Here is a 20,977-nt window from a genome sequence, read left to right as displayed (position 1 = left end):
TATTGTGCCAGCATATGGAGCACTCAGATACTTTTCACGTTTTCCTCAGTGTTTAATGGAGCCATGGACTCACAGAAAACATACATGTCAAGTGTCCTAATTTCTATATAGGTGTGGGAAATATAAAGACTAGCTCTGAATAGTAGTAGTGGTATTTATAGAAAATGCAGGGTGTAGTGCTTCAAAAATGTGGCCATATACCTGAAATATTAATCTTAGCCATTTATACTCCCCCTCTGTTCCCCTACATAAACCTAATAAAAACAATAACGTTATATGCAAGTCTGAGCTAGCTCAGGCTCTGTCTACGGTAAAGCAACTGAGGCACACATTTTCTATTTCTCCACAGCATCAGTACACTGGAAGAAGCATTAAATGACTAAAATGCAACCACTGCAGCCTTTTTTTTTTTTTTTTTTTTTTTTTTTTTTTTTTAGTATTTTGTGGTGTGCAGTTTTTTTTTGTTTTTTTTTTGTTTTTTTACACACACAATGAAAAGGGTGAAGGTCATCAGTATCCATATATCCAGTGCAAGGGACAAGAGGTGGGCACAAGGGACACGTGCCCTAGTAACTATGACTGCTCGCGCTGCTCCTCACTGACAGGAGTGACGTTGGCGTTACTCCTGTCAGAAGTTGCGACCATCTTCTGCCAGAGAGGATTTTGTCCTCTCTCCAGCCAGCAAGGGGCAGAAGAGATCCATCGCATAGAGTCTGAGAAATACTCTCAAACTCAGAATAAGGCAGCTGCTGCTCAGGGCTGTGCACATGCCATCGTCTGATGCTTTGCTTCATGGCCACGGCATGTACTTGACTACAATACAATAGGTCAGTGGTTTAAAACAGGCAGCGAGCAGGTGAAATATACTCAGTGCTTAAAAAAAACACCCTCTGCTACAGATGGTTTTTCAGAGTCTCAGAGGGGCAGTAATGATAGTCGCACATCTGAGCAACACCTTAGAGCCATTTCAGCACCTCCTCCTCCCTCAAAAGCCCCTAGAGCAGTGATGGCGAACCTTGGCACCCCAGATGTTTTGGAACTACATTTCCCATGATGCTCAGCTACACCGCATAGTGCATGAGCATCATGGGAAATGTAGTTCCAAAACATCTGGGGTGCCAAGGTTCGCCATCACTACCCTAGAGTCTTTTATTGCTTTGTATCCCCCCCCCACCCGGAGCTCACCTCCATTTGCCTCCTTCAGTGATGCAGCGGCAGATTTTCCCCACTGACACAGCACCATCGTTTTTCTTAGCAAGACCACTGGCAAAGATCTTTTTTCCTTCCAGTGACACCACCAACGCAGCAATAATTTTTTCAGTTTGCTGCAGTGTACCACAGCTATTGGAACCGTTTTAGCACATGCCACAAACATTACATTTCCCTCCACACACTGTTATTAGGGTGAGGTGCAATTTGCCATCTTCGCCCTGGACACCGGATGACCTTGTCCTGGCACAGCATAAATCCATAGATCAAATTCTGTCACCATTTACCTTAAATTCCCCAACAACAGAAGGATCATCACTCTCGTCAGCCTTCCCTCTATAAAGCTTAAATGTTTCACAGAAGTCTGTAAGGCCTCGGAATTCGGGAACTTCCTCCAGCTCAGTGTCATACACCTGTAAAGGTTACAATAATTGGGACAGTAATCAAGCACATCTTCTTGTACAGTATGCCAAAAAATAAGTGCATGTTTGGACTGGAAACTAGACATTAAAACACAATGTAAATAGTACTCCAGCGCTGTCAACTAATTAAAAAGCTGAAGGTTCAATGCTGCAAACACCTAATTAGCTGATCCTTGGCAGATAAACAAGTGAATGAATAAAGTTGTGATGCTGCGCTGTGAACTCTGACAAATGTTGTGAACCACTATAATAAAGTGCTAGTGCAGAAATAATGTCATAACAATCAAACGAATTGTGCTGTAGTGGGTGCAAATAGATCATGAATTAAAACACCTGGTAATGAATGATGCTGAAGTGCAAAGTGAAACAATGACTGAGTGCAGCATATGCTGTAAACTTGATAATCAGCACGTAGTGATATTAGTGACCACTAAAAAAATAGTACATAAATGGTAGGTGTATAAAAGTACAAGTACTGCTAAATGCAATCTAAAACAAAACATGGATATCACATTTGTGATAAAAATAAAACGTCCAATAGGCCACCCTAGGGTCTGATACAGATATAGAATTGTCACAATTCTATTGGAATTATCAAAGATTGTTAGATAAGTGATGTTTCCCCTTCACCGTGAAACTTGAAAATAATGGCCGATGCCAGGCCAATCCACTGCAGTGTTACCTTAATGTGCACAAGCCCCTCCCCTTACCGCTGTAAGGTTACAGCATGCATGACTCAGATACTTTGCACAGGGGTCTTCAGAAGGTCCCTCTTTGGTAGATGCAGTAATGGATCACGAGTATGGGCACAGCATTCGCTTCCAGTTTGCTCCATTAAAACAATGGAAAATGGAAGAAAGATCCCAATAACATAATACTGCTTTAAAACTATTTTTTTTTTAAAGTTCACCAAGTAGATACACTAACTTTGTATAAAAAATACTGAAAAAACTATCCACAAGCAGCGAGCTCGTATGCTTACATCACTTCCGGTTTCCGCCTACTGCTCCAATCCTGACGCGTATCGTCCCAATCAAGTCATGTGATGTTACGATACGTGTCAGGATTGGAGCAATAGGCAGAAACTGGAAGTGACATAAGCATACAATCTCACGGCTTGTGGATAGTTATCTCAGTGTTTTTTATGCAAAGTGAGTATCTATTTGGTGCACTTTTAATAAATTTGAGTTTTAAAGCAGTATTGTTATTGGGATTGAGCTTCCATTTTCCATTGTTTTAACAGAGCAAACTGGAGGCGAATGCTGTGCCCATACCCATGATCCATTACTGCCTCTACCAAAGAGGGACCTTCTGAAGACCCCTGTGCAAAGTATCCGAGTCATTCATGCTGTAACCTTACAGCGGTAAGGGGAGGGGCTTGTACACATTAAAGGTAACACTGCAGTGGATTGGCCTGGCATCGGCCATTATTTTCAAGTTTCACAGTGAAGGAAACATCACTTATCTAACTACCTTTGATTGTCACAATTCTATTGGAACTATTATATATCTATATCAGACCCCAGGGTGGCCTATTGGACGTTTTATTTTTATCACAATGTGATATCTATTTTTTGTTTTAGATTTCATTTAGCAAGCTTGCACTTTTATACACCTACCATTTATGTACTATTTTTTAGTGGTCACTAATATCGCTACGTTCTGGTTATCAAGTTTACAGCATATGCTGCACTCAGTCATTGTTTCACTTTGCACTATAGCATCATTCATTACCAGGTGTTTTAATTCATGATCTATTTGTACCCACTACAAACACAATTCATTTGATCGTTACGACATTATTTCTGCACTAGCACTTTATTATAGTGGTTCACAGCATTTGTCAGAATTCATAGCGCAACATCACAACTTTATTCAGAGGTTTAACAAACCCATACAAGACATAATGTTTACAGATAATGAAACAGATTAGATAATTTGTTTAAATAGATTTCCTTTATATATCAAATATGGGTGGATTGTTAATCCACTATTAAAATGGTACCAACATCCCCAAAACTTTATATCCCAAATACCACCATAAACAAATTAGACTTTAAAAAAGAAGCGTGGGTCATACCTACCATGAACCGTGACGGTCAGTCACAGCTCTGCTTTTCCAGTTCTCACTAGAGTGCCAGGCAGGAGAGGATTGAGGGCAGCCGACTCCGGCTCTCAGAGCCAGCTGTCAATCAGCTGGGTGGATCCCAAGAACGTTGTCAGGATTCTTTCAGGGCCTAAAGCAGCTCTGCCATGTCAGCTGATAGTGAGAAATAGCCTGCTATCAGCAGACTCTGGGTCACAGGAAATCAAAAGTGCGGTAAGTACACCTTTGAACCACAGGGGAAGAGTGTCCAAAAAAAAAAGTTGTGGCCATACTTTTAATTATACAAAATTAGCAGCACTGATTTAAACGACTTAAAAAAAAAAAAAAAAAAAAATTATATATATATATATAAAAACACACCAGATTGTTCAGTTAATTTAGACCTCCATCGAACATAGAAAAAGTTCTCTCATATTAACTGAAGCCAGACGCATTACCTAGTACCATATAGGTATAGTTATTAATCAAAAAGAGATGATGATCATAGTTGCCAAGAGGTTTGGTTTCTCAACGTTTTTTTTACCCCCTCTCAGTTGATATGTGGAAGTATTAGTTATATATATATTCAACACAATGTTTGGGATTTTTTTTCAATAATCAGGCAGTGAAGGGGTTAATATTTAAAAAAAAAAATTTAAGTCTAACTCTAAAAGTGGATGTTAGAGAATTTTCAACCTGCCTCTGCCACTGAGGGGCAATCAGTCCCTTTACACAAAAGAGTAAATTTAACCCAATTTTAGTTAAAAGTATGCAGCAGCAAGGATGCAGGACATCTTTATGGCCACCCCAAGTGTGGTTTGGATGATCTTGCCAGACTGCGTGGTACTTATTTAACGTGGCTACTGGTGTTCACATATAGATTGTACATTAACTTCTTGTGCAACATGCAGGGAAAAGTATCAGGTTTACTTTGTCAGTCCTGCAGAAGCCCGAAGTTACCTTCTCTTCGCTCCCCCACCTATCTAGTAGCCAAAATGAGACACTCTGTACTTTAGGGTATGGGGTAGCATGTGACTTGCACAAAACTGCACTAGTGCTTGGCAATTTGCAGTTTAGGTCACCAGCACTGTCACATAGGTTTAGGAAGACCCAAAATGGAGCCAATTTATTAAAACAGGAGAGTGCAAAATCTGGTTTATATGAGGAGCTGCACCAATCAGCTTCCAGGTTATTTTTTGTCAAGGCTTAAAGTGGAAGTAAACCCATCGATTTAAACAGTTAAAAAAAAAAGGCATGCCGGGAATGCTAAGTGCACATTGGATGTGCTCTCAGCCAAACTATCAAACCATCCAATGGCTGGTGTCATAACGAATCACATGTGCAGCACCATAGCAGTTGAAGATTAAACGGAGGCAAAGATGACAGCTTCCTTGGCTGAAAACGATAGGGGAGTTTACTTCCACTTTAATTAAACAAGCTGAAGTTAAAAGCTGATTGGCTACCATGCACAGTTACACCAGATATTGCACTCCTTTTTTTTTTACTAAATCACCACCACGTGTCAGTGCTCTATAATCTCTAAGTCACACTATAAGTTGCAACTTGGAGCTCACATAGGGATTCTTCTCCATGTCTGCATAGGAACAGAGTGGGGAGGTATGGGAGGGAAGAGAACAGTTAGCCCTTGTACACACGGTCGTAGATTCCGATGGAATGTTTCCTATCGGACCGTTTTGTCGGATATTCCGACTGTGTGTGGTCTGCATCGGACTGTTTCCGTCGGAATATCCGAGGGACCAACTTTTCCAACAAAATGCTCCGATCGGACATACTCCGATCATGTGTAGCCTACTCCGACGGACAAAGTGCCATGCATGCTCAGATCAAATTCCTGACCAAAGCTATTGGCTACTAGCCTGAACGTAGTCCCGTCGTAACAAAATAACGTCATCACGTTATGTACAATCGGATTTTCCGACAACTTAGTCCGACCGTGTGTATGCAACATCACTTCCGGACCTCTTCCGGAATTAATCCGTCAGAATTACTCCGACAAATTTGGTTGTCGGAATCTCCGACCGTGTGTACAAGGGCTTATAGTTGTACAATAGGGTTAAAGATCAACTGCAGCTAGAGTTCATGATGTCAAGTCAAGAAGAGGCAGAATGGACTGGTTTTCATGGTTTTCTGTGTCTCATTTGAGAGAGGAAGTTAGGGAAATTTCCCCAATAGGAAAACTGACAGCAAAAAAATTGTTGCATCTTCTGTCTCCATTGGGAGACTTCGCGGAAGTTATTGTCCAGGCATCGGAACAGGAAATTAAAGAAAATAAACCCCAAAGGGGGACACAGATGGCATTTAAAATATGACAGTGGTTCAAGCCTTTCCTGCTCGATTAAACTAAATAAATCATTTTGACTGCAATAAATTTTTAATATAGAGAATTGTACCAACATTCTATAACTAGACTAGAACTAGACAAGGGTGTGCTTCCCTACGCACCAAAAGGCCACTTAACCTTTATTGTAAATCATAAAAAGTATGTAAAAGGACCATATCAGGTATACTTATAGGATGAGGTCAATGTCATTATATATAAAAATCAACGTTCTATCTCTATGTGGTAATATTAACATCTACCAGGCTTAAATGGTGAAAACTTCTCTTTAATGTATATATGTATAGACAATATGAGGGTTATTATTTGCTCCTATGTTCAATATAAAGGCTCCAGGCAGTATTAAAGAATATGCAAGTTAAAGGTCTACTCACCAACACCACCTGGTATCAAGAGATGGAGGTATATCTGTCTCTCCTTCCATCTATTGGCCACATAGATGTACGCTAATAAATGCTGTCTTGCTGAAGATATGGGCCATCTTTCTTCTGCCCTATGAAATAGTCTCTCTCAGATATGCGATACGGGTACACTCATCCATGTGGACAAAAACCACCACTAATGGACGAACCCCATATATCCCCAAAAAAGCTTCTCTCTTAATCAAGACTACATTGACACAAAGCATGTCTCACCCCACAAAAAAGAAAAGATGGAGCGAGGGTGAAAGAATGTATCAAGACAAAAATGAAATCATGTGAACCTAAATGAAAATAAAAACAAAAGGTGCTCCCAAAATCAAATCACCCAAACCTAACATGTTTCACTGTTCAGAGGTAATTTTTTTTTTTTTTTTTAAGTGAAGAGAATGAGCAACCAAGTAGCTGACTGTCACATGGTGACCATATGACAGTCAGCTACTTTTCGTTGCTCATTTTCTTCACTTTTTTTTACCTCTGACAAAGCTCTATTGGAAGAGTGAAACATGTTAGGTTTGGGTGATTTGAATTTGGGAGCACCTTTTGACTTTATTTTCATTTAGGTTCACATGATTTAATTTTTGTCCTGACACATTCTTTCCCCCCTCCCCTCCATTTTTCTTTTTTGTGGGGTGAGACATGCCTTGTGTCAATGTAGTCTTGATTAAGAGAGAAGCTTTTTTGTGGATATGGGGATCGTCCATTAGTGGTTATTTGTGTCCACATGGATGAGTGTGCACCCATATCGCATATCTGAGAGATGGATAATTTCATAGGGCAGAAGAAAGATGGCCCATATCTTCAGTAAAACAGCATTTACTAGCATACCTCCTCCTTCAGTTCATCTAAATTTTACATGTGGCCAATAAATGGGAGGAGAGACAGATATACCTCCATCTCTTGATACCAGGTAGCGTTGGGGAGTAGACCTGTAACTTACATATCCTCTAATACCACCTGGAGCCTTTATATTGAATATAGGAGCAAATAATAACCCTCATATTGTCTATACATACATACATACACATATATATATATATATATATATATATATATATATATATATATATATATATATATATATATATATATTAAAGAGACGTTTTCACCATTTAAACTTGGTAGATGTTAATATTACCACATAGAGATAGAATTTTGATTATATATAAATGGCATGCCCTCATCCTATAGTTATAATAACCGATATGTTTATTTAGATACTTTTTATGATTTACAATAAAAAAAAAGGTCACGTTTTAGTTAAGTGGCCTTTTGGTGCATTGGGAAGCACACCCTCATCTAGTTCTAGTCTAATTTTGCCACAATTAAGTGTTATCAATATCACAGGCTTTTGTATATACACCATTCTACAACCCCCTATGTCTGTACCTTTAATGTGTCATAGCCTTTCTGCAAATACTGGCCGCATTTTTCATGTTCTCCAATTGACGAGTAATATTTGCTCCACCAGTCCACGATTTCTTCCTCCTGTAAAGAAAATAATGATCAGTATTTCGATGAAAGTGGAACTCCCTCAATACACAGACTATTTTTAATCCCTATGCTGCCGGCATTCGTAAATAGATCAGAAAATATTGCATATTTACTTGTTTTTACTAGGGGTGCACCGAATGGGTTTTTTGGTGCCGAAACCGATACCGAAAATGAAAAATACACTAGGCCGAAAACCGAAACCGATACAGCACCGATACCGAAAATGACTGTTTTTAAAAAATATTTTCATACAGCAGATGGTCAGAGACTGCAGGCATGGTACAGCAGATGGTCAGAGACTGCAGGCATGGTACAGGAGATGGTCAGGGACTGCAGGCATGGTACAGGAGATGGTCAGGGACTGCAGGCATGGTACAGGAGATGGTCAGGGACTGCAGGCATGGTACAGGAGATGGTCAGGGACTGCAGGCATGGTACAGGAGATGGTCAGGGACTGCAGGCATGGTACAGGAGATGGTCAGGGACTGCAGGCATGGTACAGGAGATGGTCAGAGACTGCAGGCATGGTACAGGAGATGGTCAGAGACTGCAGGCATGGTACAGGAGATGGTCAGAGACTGCAGGCATGGTACAGGAGATGGTCAGAGACTGCAGGCATGGTACAGGAGATGGTCAGAGACTGCAGGCATGGTACAGGAGATGGTCAGAGACTGCAGGCATGGTACAGGAGATGGTCAGAGACTGCAGGCATGGTACAGGAGATGGTCAGAGACTGCAGGCATGGTACAGGAGATGGTCAGAGACTGCAGGCATGGTACAGGAGATGGTCAGAGACTGCAGGCATGGTACAGGAGATGGTCAGAGACTGCAGGCATGGTACAGGAGATGGTCAGAGACTGCAGGCATGGTACAGGAGATGGTCAGAGACTGCAGGCATGGTACAGGAGATGGTCAGAGACTGCAGGCATGGTACAGGAGATGGTCAGAGACTGGGGACATGGTACAGGAGCTGGTCAGAGACTGGGGACATGGTACAGGAGCTGGTCAGAGACTGCAGGCATGGTACAGGAGATCAAAGCAGCCTCACCAGTTCCCCTCAGATGCAGCCTGCCTGATAAAAATACATGCACAGTGTTTTCCATGTATTCCAATGGCTTTAGTTCACACCATGCAGTCAGTTTCCGGTGCGGAAACTGACTGCATGGTGTGAACTAGAGCCATTGGAATACATGGAAAACACTGTGCATGCATTTTGTGTAAAAAAAAAAAAAAGCACACGGAACTGCATCTGGTGTGAACTGGCCCCAAGCAAGCTACCTGGTTCCGTTCCAACAGACTTCTATTGGGAATGCTCATATCGTTACCTCTACTAGCAATAACTTAACCCTTCCCCATTCTATCACATGGCGATAAAAACCTAGCTGGGTCAAAATCAAGATTATTATTATTTTTTTATATGGTCAATAAAGTGAGTACAGCCTTTGTCCTGTGACCTGGTTTATATAGCATGGCTCCATTCACACAATATGCCAGAGGTAGATAGTTTCAGAGGCAAACAAATGACTTTTGGATGCAGCAGCACTGTGGGCACAAAAAACTTGATTTAGCTGCGGACAAAACTCTGCAATGCTTGCCCTGGGCACACTCTTTCCCCCTCATGCAGCTTGCCAGTGTCTAAATGCAGCCTCACCCATGCCCGGATCTGTGCGGTGATCTCCGTGTGTCACGGAGCTGTGCATTGAATTGCCTGGGTGGCTGCAGTAACAATGTCCCACCTCCTGTAATCACGTCACGCTGATTCAATGTCCCGCAATTGGATCAGTGTACCGTCTGTCACAGGAGGCGGGACATTGTTACTGCAGCCGCCCAGGCAATTCAATGCACAGCTCCGTGACACACGGAGATCACCGCACTGTCGGGCGGGAGGAAAGGAGGAGGGAGGACGGAGGACAGAGGACGAACCAGGAAAACACCGGTGCAATGGGCGGCACCAGGGGGCGGATCCCCGCACAGGCCCCGCCCCCATTTTCGGCAAGATTTTCCTTTCAGCAATTTGCCGAAAACACCATCTTCGGCCGATATGTTTCGGCGGCCGAAATTTCGGTGCATCCCTAGTTTTTACAGTTCTTCAGTTACTTCCTGGTTTCCAGGCCTAGGCAAATTTCATACTTTCCAGGAGTCTTCAGGAAGGGAAGAGGGGTTTTCTTAGCCAAGCACACCCCCCTGCCTGCATGCCTGAACTAAGGGCAGATGAACTCCAGAAAGTAAATGCTACATTAATTAACTGCCCTTATTCTAGATGGCCACAGCCAGAAATTCTAGGGGGTGTTTTTCAAAGGGATTTCTCAGCAAAATAATGCATGGAGACATGGATGGATGGATGGATACGTTTGCTTTCAATATTACAAAATAAATAAATAGTATGTTTGGTTTGTGGTGCTCTGATGCAGCATAGTTCTGTTTTAATGATGAGTTGATAAAGTTTAGTCTGGCAGAAATTCCTACTAACACTAAAATAGCAGGTAAAAAGCTGCAACAGTCGGCCCTGCAGGACCATTTTATGGCTTTCAGAAATATTGCTGCCAACAGTAACAGGATTTTCCGAGGTTTCAGCAGGTGCAGTAGGAAGATTTTTAGGCTTGGATAATTTGTTGCTGGAAATATTCCAGGCATAAAAAACTAACCAACTATACTAAAGTGTTGGATTCACTGCATAATATCCATTTAGCTTGCAGCAGAGACAGTATTTAGAATTGAATAGGCTAAATTTTAAAGCTGAACAGGTAAATGTATACTTCCAAAAACAAAAAGCAGACAAAAACTAACTAGGCATTTATGTTCCAAACAAAATAACTGATACTTGAGTTTTTATTCTAATCTTCATATAATATAAATTAGCAAACTTTGAAGCTGCCTATTTTCGGTTCCCAAGACCACCAAAACAGCCAAAAGGAAGAGACAATCCCACAGCCAGGAAAATTAATTTATGCATATCATTGTTCTTCCTTGGTTACTTTTCCCTGGAAACATCGAATGCATTACAATCCTGAATATTATCTGCTGAATAAAAACTGCCAACAGATAAGACTTAACTACTCTGGTTACTTTCTAATCCTCCATTTTTCTTAAACATGCCTGAAATGTGTCCTATACAGGACTGAACAAATACTAAGGAAATAATCAGTAATCAATCTGAACAAGAACTAAGGAAATAATCAGACCCAAAAGTCATGCCAGTCTGCCAGATATGAAATTAATGAAACCACTGAAACAAGTCAGATTCAGTTTCTGCTCCATGAATTTAAATCAGCCAAATACTAGACAGGGCAACTCGAGGAAAACAAATTCTAATCCAGGGTCTGGCTGTCAGTCATTCTTTTTGGACACTAAACACATGCAGGAATTTGATTCTTTACAGTACACTGTAAGTGCATGCTATTCAAGTGAATATGGAGACACTGAGCAGAATATGATGGGAACTGAAAGGACCACCCTACCCCATGAGAGAATTAACAAGGCTGTACTTACTGGCCTCAGTCTGTTTGTTGCCTGGTTGTCCTAACTGGGCAGATTTAATTGCCCGGAGCCAAGCTTAAGATGTAATGTTTACTGTACAACTTATTCAAAAGTTTGATGTACATTTTACCATAAATAAATACTTTGGCGATTGTCTCCTAAGGCTGTACCTTGATTAAACTAGAACCCCAGCCAAGTAGCTAAACACACAGTTAACATTTATAAAAGTTAGATGTTTTACTCAATTTTTTTCCATTATATTGTGCCACTCTTGGGATTCATGCATTCAAACCACACTATACACTCAGAGGCTGATATCGCCTGTTTACAGACTTTATCATCCTGGGTCATTTTACTGCCTCCAGCTGCCAAATTAAGCTATGAATAATAATCACTACACTGCTAGGCATTTCCCTATGCTCTAACCTGTCCAAATAACCAGCCCCCAGCACCTGAAATGTTGCTATGTTCTTGCAATGCAACATAAGCACACTTTCTGAACTTCGGAGGAGTATTCTGCACAAAGCTGAACATATCTTCTTACATGCACCACCTCTTTAGAACCCTTAGCATGCAACAGGTGCGCTTAGACAAGTTCATTATCACTTCATTTTACCAACATCATGACTTCATCTCCCTGTCTTGGCTCTTCTCTCATTAAGGAGTACAATCCTTCTGGGTCTCCTAATTTCTAACACAATTCTCTGATAGGAGGGCTTCCTGGTCAGTAATGCACCTTTTGGGGTTTTTCAGGATAAACAGGAGAGCACACTTTTTTTCCCCACTAACCCACTTTGGTTTTAAACGCTGTTCTGTGACTGAATTAGTCGCAGCTTTTATTTTATTAGCAGTGTGGAAGACCACCCTAACCACTTCTAAAAATAAGACCTTGGGGGGAAATTGCAAGGTCTTTTGAATATCATCCATGTCTATGTAGAAGATAGTGCAGTCTCTGGCACAAGGTTTATTTATATTAATAGTTTAAGAATATAGATGACTATTTTTACCTTAGTTCTCAATAGTAAATGTATATTCCCTAAAGTTTCCTGGCAACCTTCGCATTCACTGGACTGCAAAATGTAGTGCACAATTTGGTTTGCCATAATTAATGGTGCATATAGTAGAAGCTTTGAGAAAACCAAGAAACCAGCTCATGTAAACATTGTACATAGCAACCGGGGAGGTCACAGCTTGAGTTAACCTTATATTCTACATAAGCAAGAAACAAAAGACTCTGTCATGACAAAGCTGGCGATTAATGTCAAGCATATTTTCGCTCTCTTAAAAAGTCCAGAATAAAATAAGTCTCCTGAAATGAAACTTATTCCATGAACTAATATATTTTAAACAGTATTTTTAAATTTTTAAATGTAACATACAGTTTAACAAGAGGTTGGGGTCGATTTACTGAAAGCAGCCTTTTTTTTTTTAATTTGCGAGGGAGTTTCAGCAAAGACAAAATCATGTTGCAAAAGGGAACAGCCAATTTGCCTTTAGTAAATGAACCCCTCTATGACTCAAAATTTATTTAGGCAAAACATCCACATCTATGATTTCTAAATGTATTTTTTTTTTTTTTTACATAAAATTTACAGAAGGTGGCATTGTTCAGTGTATATACCATTCCGAGCCATGTTCGAAATCAGCTGTGGCAATATGGTCTAGAGGTTACGCAAATTATTACAATAGATGTCTAATCTGTTCTGTGAATATCAATAGTAGCAACTCTAGTACTGCTGTAGCTGAATTCAGAACCCTTAACTTTCATGAAAGTTCATGAGCTGAGGGTTGTAAAGGACTAAAAAGCCTTTATCATCCCCCTATAGATTGTTATAGGAGATGGATAAAACACAGTTAATCAGCATAATTGATTTAATCAGTGATACATTTACTGTTAAAAAATTGGCTTGTGCATGGCTAACTGTACCAACGAACATTCTCAGTGCATTTGATGGCTTGAGGAATGCTACGCAAAAGTACTTCAAAATTTAATTTGATTTTAACAATCGGTTTTGAAAAAGATTGAACTATACTGAATGGAAACCATATAAATGGTTAGAAATTAGTTCAAGAAAACAAATGTCTCTTTGGCCCACTAATGGTTAGAAAATTGAAGGAATGTTCCCAAATTGAAAACATATTGGGACATAATTCTTCTAGTGTATAGTCCATTTTAGTCCAGATACAAAGCCTTGAAACATTTTTAAAGTTATTTTTGAATATAAAAATAGGCAACAGTGTGCAATATTACATAAAAATTAAGCAAAAATATGAAATGCTACACTCTAAGGCTGTCTTGAATGTAGCCTGTGATAAAAACACACAAGCCTTATAAAAAGTGTGTATTTGACAGGAAAATACCTCTAAAATACACAAGAGAATTCTTACCTTCTCTTGTAACTGGAGTAAAGCAGCAAACGTTCCAAAGGCAAAATTGAGTTAAAAAAAAAAAAAGAAAAAAAGGAAGATACATTAATAAAGTATAAACAAGACAAAGGCAGATGGTGAGCTAAATAAATCACAAGATAACTCAAAGATTGTAAATTGTATATGTTTATTACAAACACAACAAGCGCAATGATGATTTTTAAGTCTTGTATTATAAAAATACAAAATAGTTGATTTCATTTATTATAAATTACTTGTGTATGTATGTAATAAACCAGCATTATGAAAATAGGAATGCAACAGATCTAGAAAGGTTTGGCTCCATAACCATGAAAGAAGATTTTGCATAATTCATCCTTTTTGTTTGGGGTCAATAAAAGGTAAGTGTTGAGAACAGAATGGAGGGTAGAATGTAGAATGGAGAATGTGTTCTGCTGGTGGATTACATACTCTTAGTTCTGATCACTTAAAAAAAATGCACAGATGCACAATGGGTTTTTGAATTGCTCATCTGGTGCCCATTTTGCCAAAACACAGATCTCACATGGATAGCCACAAATTGTCAAAGCTCTTTTTTTTTTTATGATTCTGCAAATCTAATGCTGGCCCTACAAATATTTCATATTCAGGCACACAGACAATTAGAGAACTCAGGGAAAGGAGGATTAGGAGACATGCAGCCTCCTATTAATATGTACAAGACTTTATAGGATGTTCCATTGAATTAGAGAAATCACTTGATTCCCCCATCCAGATGAAGAAAACACTGCCGACTTCTGTATTCTGATAGCTGGCACCCGCACAGCTACTAGAATGTCTGAACAGTATGTGCATCTAATTGGATGCAGTCACTGTTTGGATGAGAATTTGCTGTCAGGTGGTGCCAACAGTGCCACCAATGGCCTGAATTTTGCCCAATTCAGCAAGAATCAGCCACAGTTTGATCTGTGTATGGCTAGCTTGTGAATTAAAATGCTATTGCTCAGAAGTATTTTGAAACACTGGACTCGCTTTTCATTTTGTCCAACATTTTGTGTCAGTTTTCCCAGTTCCTAGCCCATGCAGTTCTGCAGGGAAAGGCCTATGGTAACTCAGTTACCTGGCAAAGTTGGCCACAAGGGTGCAGGGGTCCTACCCAAGTGCAATCCAAGAAACGGAAGGACTGAAGCTTTAGAAATGCTTGTTTTTATTTTAGCTGACAGATTTGTTCATTTTGATTGATAATTTTCCTAAATGTAAAAGCCGCTCATTATAATTGAATGAATATTCATATAACTTATTCCTTTACTAAGCCTATTCATATTACTGTTCTAAGTCCAGACTAGAAGATCAGATAACAGTTGTCAGATCTTATTCATACATTGTCACGTTACTGCAGTAGTGAAATGCATAGGTAACTGCATATAATAACTGAACGTTTTATTTAGCTCCGCTCATATTTGATACATGCCATTACATGTGGCGTACAGCCAAAAAAAATCACGCGTGAGTTCAGAAACATGGATGTTTCATCTCTCAAAAGGTACCAAAGCGTTGCATATTTATAGTGCATTTTCAAAATGCATATACATGAACGGGGTGAAGTTTTCTAAAGACAGGAAGAAAACAGGTATTAAAGGGCCTTGAGCTTTGAAACAAAAAGGGTATAAATAAATGAGTACCTCTGCTTGGCAAATGAGAACTATTGGTTTCCCGTTGCATGACCTTTAATTCCATCAGCTACAGAACGTTTATATTCATGCAAAATACTGTACATGTAGGTGTACCTGGCACAACACAGAGTGTGAATATGTATTTTGTCAGGTAACCCAATAGTTTGTTAAAGCATATCTAAACCTAGAATCAAAAATGTATATTTTGCAACTTATTAGACCTTTGACTGGGTGGTTGTTGCTTATTTTTCAGGTTAAAAACATTTTCAGCAAAAAAACAAAAATACACGCTGATCCTGCTAAAAAGCAGTGTCCTTGTCACTTCCTGTAAACAGAAAAGAAAGACGTCCAGCCTGTGTGACAACTGAGGCTCCCTCCATAGATACAACTGAGAAATGAGTGTAGATGCAAAAGAACAGGAATTGTGTTATTTGCAGAATACCAGGTGAAAATAAAGGGGGAAAAAGCCTGCACTCCCATCTAAAACCTGGAATATATTATATTTTTGTTTTTAGGTTTGTATATGCTTTAATTCAACAAACAAAAACAGCTTCTTCATGTATGCCATTGTTAAAAGATAAACAATCAATGGTACAGAAAACAAAAAAATATATGCTCCATAGTGATGGTGTATCCAGTCACACAAGTACTAATGTCTGCCCATCATCTGATATGGCATGACTTTTTTAAGTGATATTAAACCCCATTAAACCACTGATGGGGATTTTGGAGATATTAAACTGAAAAAATATTATGTAGATAAAATGTATTTGCATAAATGAATAGATTGTCTGAATGGTGCATTAAAATGAAGATTATGTCATGAATTCATTATGCTTTCATGCCAGCGTTATTTGCCATAACCATCTTTTATTTAAGTAATAAAACTTTTTTCCCCATTATTGGGTCAAGTAATGATTATAGCTTTGGGAAGAAAGCCACAAGTTTTATTTTACTTTATTCAAAATACTCTCCAAAATCCATCCACCACAGGACCCCCAAGCAGTGTTGGTGATAACCGGAGACCCTTGATCGGTGCATCCTTCACACACTATACATACATGCACTGTGGTCGGTGAAGTCATTTTTTCGAGTGCTGTTGACATGCTGCTTAACAACTGAAAATTGGAAGACAACGGATAAAACTTTCTAAAGTCTTCTTACTCAGTTTATCACCATTTTCAACAACTTGAAACAAGTTGCAAAATGATATCTATGATTTGGGTGAATAAAAGCAGATCCTCTCTAGATCTTTACTATCGATTGGTAGGTCTTGGTGTGTGGAGTGCGAATTGTTCAAAGAACACCTTTGGAGTCATTTGATGCCCTTGGGGGACATTAAGCGATACTGCCGAGCATGAGAGTGCAAGGCATGTTCTATTAGTGAGTGCATTTCTTAAGGGAGCGGTGAAACTGAACACGTATGGTGTGGTAAAAGATTGCTTCAAATCACTTCAAGATTATCTGTTCACTTTTGGAGTCTAATCACTTGGATGTTTCAAATTATTTAATTGCTTATGGACTTGAGTCTGAATTTATGGACACTTATTATTGATCACTTTTCTCACAGGGTGATTCTTTAGATATAGGAAATTAACTTCTAGTACAATTCTTTTCTTTAAAAGAATAGCCTAGGGTTATGCAAAATACCATAAAAAATAAATCAAAAAAAGAAACCACAGCATGAGAAAAGCAGCATAGATCACCAACAGTTGACAGAAAAACTGTCCAGAGAAGGTTAAAAAAAAAAAAAAAAAAAAAAAGGATCTTTAATGTTATTAACTGAGGAAGTAGGTACAGTTCTGAATGCAATTTCCCTATGACAGTTGGCAAATGTTTAAGGTGGTCATACATGGGTTTTTTTTTTTTTGTAATCAGCCAGTGGCTGAAAAAAAATTAAATTCTCAGAGCAACACAATCAAAGTGCCATTGTATTCTGACAGCGGGGTCTCCTGATCGGTCGGATTAAACAAAACTCTTCCAACAAGCCCATTCTCTGCTGTACTTACCAAATTTCGACCCATCTATGGACAGCTTTAGTTATTTACCACTTAAGCAAAGTATATTTTATTTAAAGAGATGAATAAGCATAGGTAAATTCAAAACACTGCAATATTGGGGAGACAACTGGTCTTTTATGAACAGTAGTTTCTGGCTAAGTGTAGCTTAATCTTCAAAGCACAGTAAAAATATATATGGATATAACATATCAGCAATAGCGTCTCTAGGACTAAGCACGAGTAATGAATTTATACATCTTCAGTTGCAGGACTGTCACTGTTGACCCAGATACAACTATCAAACATTACCAAATCATAGCTTGGCAAACATTCCAGTTACATAAACAATACCCACACTAATTTGCAAATCAAATTTACCCATCACAATTATGGAAAACCCCTTGTTAAAGTACTCATTGTACAAATTATATTTGTTGACCTTTGTATTGGGTTCTTCTTTATGCTGCACTGGAAAAACGTGCATGTAATCCTGTACATTTGCATCAGTCCTTACCCTCAAGGGGCTTACAATCTAAAGTTCCCATTTCACAGGCAATATACACCCACACACATTCTAGGGTCGTTTTGGACAGGACCCAAATAACCTACCAGCATGCCTTTGGACTGTGGGAGGAAAGCAGAGTATCTGGCGTAAACCCATGCAAACAAAGGGAGATCCATGAAGATAGTGCCCTGACTGGGATTCAAACTGGGGACTCAAGTGCTACAGTACAATCTATAGGGCATTATAAAAGAGGGCATCCTTCACTTAGTCCTTGCCTGATTCATTACAAAAAAAAAAAAAAAAAAAAAAGGTACTAATGCACCCACTAGATCTACGAGTAAAAATTACCCTAGAAAAACAAAAAAAAAAAAAAAAAAAACACAACAGTTAAAAGAATCATCAAATAGCAACGCTCCACCTGTTAAAATGATATATGTCACTTAAAACTCTATACCAGGACACCTTCACCTTGTTAAAGTCATGCATGCTGTATGTAAATAAAGCTAGAGAAGACTGTCTAAACAACAACTGCCCTACTTAACAGGGATATCCATAACGGATAGCCATTACCCAAATCCTGGATTGGTATCGATTCCAAAAAGTACCCAAATGTGGCATTAGCAAATAACTGTGTGTCAGTATAAAGCACCTTGTACCAACTCATGCTCACAATATGTCTGAAGAATGCCTGAAGCAAAACTAAGCAAATGAGGGGATGTGGGTTAGTAACCCAATCCTAAACCAACCACTAGAAGAACATCTAACTGAATAAGTGCGGACAAAAACTGATGGTGGCATGTCAAAAGCTGACCATGCACAGATCGAAATTGGCCCAGTTCAGTAGGGACTGGAAGAATTTTCATCAATGTGTGACCATCCCTGTTCCACAAAAGTTGATCATTTGATTGACTTCTGTTGAAGGTACGTGCTAGTCATTTACAGATCAGCGGTTACAGCTTGTGATCAGTTTGTTCTGACAGAGATGGTCCCACTATCAGAACACAAAATCGCAATGCTATTGAAAAAAAAAAAAAAAAAAAAAAAACCACCACCTATAACCAACTTGACATTGGCTTTTAAATGCCCAAGACCAGAGGCAGTCATCTTAGTCCTAGCTTAACTGCATATCAAGTCAGTGACTGTTTTTGTGCAAGCAGGATGGAAATTCAGACTTCTCAAGATGCAACCATGTTCTGGATAAGAGGTAACTAAGCTGTGATCCCAGGCTATGAATGACAGCCACAGAACTTGCATTTTTAAAAATCAAGCCAATAATGGTGGCACTCCTATTTTTATCCTCATAGCTTCCCTTTTAGCTCAGTTGCGCACTGTAAAAAGTCTGCCATTAAACAATAAGTAGCAAACCGACCTCTCAGAAGAGCCCTTTTTCTGCAAAGATGCACATGATGGGAGACCAGTCAACAGGAAGTAGATAGTGGTGACCACCTCTCTTCTTCCAGCTCCTACATTCCTGGATTGCAGCATTACTGCATCAGAACAGTTTTCATCCTGCAGCAATCTCATTCTGTGTATAACCAACTCTGACGACTAGAAGCACTTTGGCTGCTGGTAGAACCATGGCCTATGCTCAGAGTCGTTCTACCTCTTGCAGCTCAGCTAGTTCTTGTCGAAGTATACAGTAAATGGCATGCCTCGTCATGATTATACAATTTGTCACACAAACATAAGCAGACTGGTCTTTGATGGGTGCGAAAAACTTTTTGCTCATCTTAAATATATCAAAGACCTAGGGATAAAGCACCAAAACCTGCTTTTGAACGCAGCCATGACAGTGACAGAATGACACAAACATGCATTATGTTTACTACCTTTTTTGGACTTTCCTTTTTTAGGAGGTGAGAAAGGTCCCACTTTTCTTGCTTCTGTAGGAGAATGCCAGTGGCATAATAAAGATTTACATTTATATGGGATTTTAAAAGTTCTGAGGGAAGCTTAGTTTTACCGACATGGGATCAAAATGGTTAGTTTACTGACATGGGATCAAAATGGTTAGCGTTCTACAGTATGCGAGACCGTTAATGTACAGAATGGTCCAGGGAGCTAGGGAATACTATTAACACTCATATAACTGAGTGGTCACCAATCAGCTGCCAAAAAGAGACAAGTGGCTCTCCACTATATTTTTTGTCATTTCTAGCATTCTCCAAGCATGTGCTCAGTACTTTCCAAGTCTAAATACTTGCCACTTGACAGAGTAGATAAAAATTTAGCCTAAAACTACTTTTAAAAATTAGACATTTTGGTTATAAAGAATAGCGTTCACTAAAACTTTTCACCATTAATTTCCCTAATTGGTGTCGCTCACCAGCTCTTCTTATATTTGAGTGTGGCTCATAAGCAGGCAGATTGGGGACCACAGCTATACATCATATAATTATTTACAACATACTGTAAATGGAAGGATGGTCTGGAATTCATGATTGAAAGTGTCAGCGAGAGAGACCGCTTTGATGCGCTAGAAAGAAGAGTGAATCTGGTTGGCTTGTTGTGGACAAAATCAATAGTAATGGATCTTCCAAATCATGAAGCCCTTTGTCTGCTGCTATGGCAGCTCTGGGGTTAGAACAAAAAAGTTCTATTAAGAACACAGGGGATTCCGGGTAAGGATAGGTAATGTTGGTAACTGAACAACGAGAACATGTAAAAAGCGATCTAGACATGTGTCAATAGTTCACACTCAAATGCACTCAGTTTTAATAGTGAACATATACAGCCATGACGGTGTAGTGTTATTTTAGGTAAACGGACAACATTCTAGTTGTTTTTAAATCATGCAATGATAGACTCACACTGATACTCAAGTGAAAGCACATTACCTGTGTTGCCAGAAGCGGTCTAGTGTCCTCCACATCGATGACTACATCACGGGGAGGGGCAGACAAGATTGCAACTGAAAGAAAACAGATATGACTAAGTGTAGTAACCCATTGCAAACAATGACTATC

The 20,977-nt window shown here is 39.3% G+C and overlaps 1 protein-coding gene across 5 annotated transcripts in view; it reads right to left on the bottom strand.

Moving 5' to 3' along the window:
- The window catches only part of MYOF (myoferlin), a 229,345-nt gene that overhangs the window by 53,537 nt on the left and 154,831 nt on the right, over positions 1-20,977 (bottom strand). For 2 of the 5 annotated variants that reach the window (XM_077455200.1, XM_077455201.1), the window contains 5 exons: positions 20,849-20,922; positions 19,841-19,894; positions 13,855-13,866; positions 7,885-7,983; positions 1,497-1,622 (listed from right to left, as the gene is read on the bottom strand). In XM_077455200.1, the coding sequence (XP_077311326.1) occupies positions 1,497-1,622; positions 7,885-7,983; positions 13,855-13,866; positions 19,841-19,894; positions 20,849-20,922 (365 nt within the window). The remainder of the gene's footprint in view (positions 1-1,496; positions 1,623-7,884; positions 7,984-13,854; positions 13,867-19,840; positions 19,895-20,848; positions 20,923-20,977) is intronic. The other 3 variants (XM_077455202.1, XM_077455204.1, XM_077455203.1) reach the window with 2 other exon arrangements.

Source organism: Lithobates pipiens, unplaced genomic scaffold (assembly GCF_037356315.1).
Source record: "Lithobates pipiens isolate NorthernLeopardFrog02 unplaced genomic scaffold, aLitPip1_a1.2 Scaffold_25, whole genome shotgun sequence".
NCBI classification, from domain to species: Eukaryota; Metazoa; Chordata; class Amphibia; order Anura; family Ranidae; genus Lithobates; species Lithobates pipiens.
The sequence above is the reverse complement of the archived record's forward strand: the minus strand, read 5'-3'. Positions and strand labels throughout refer to the sequence as shown.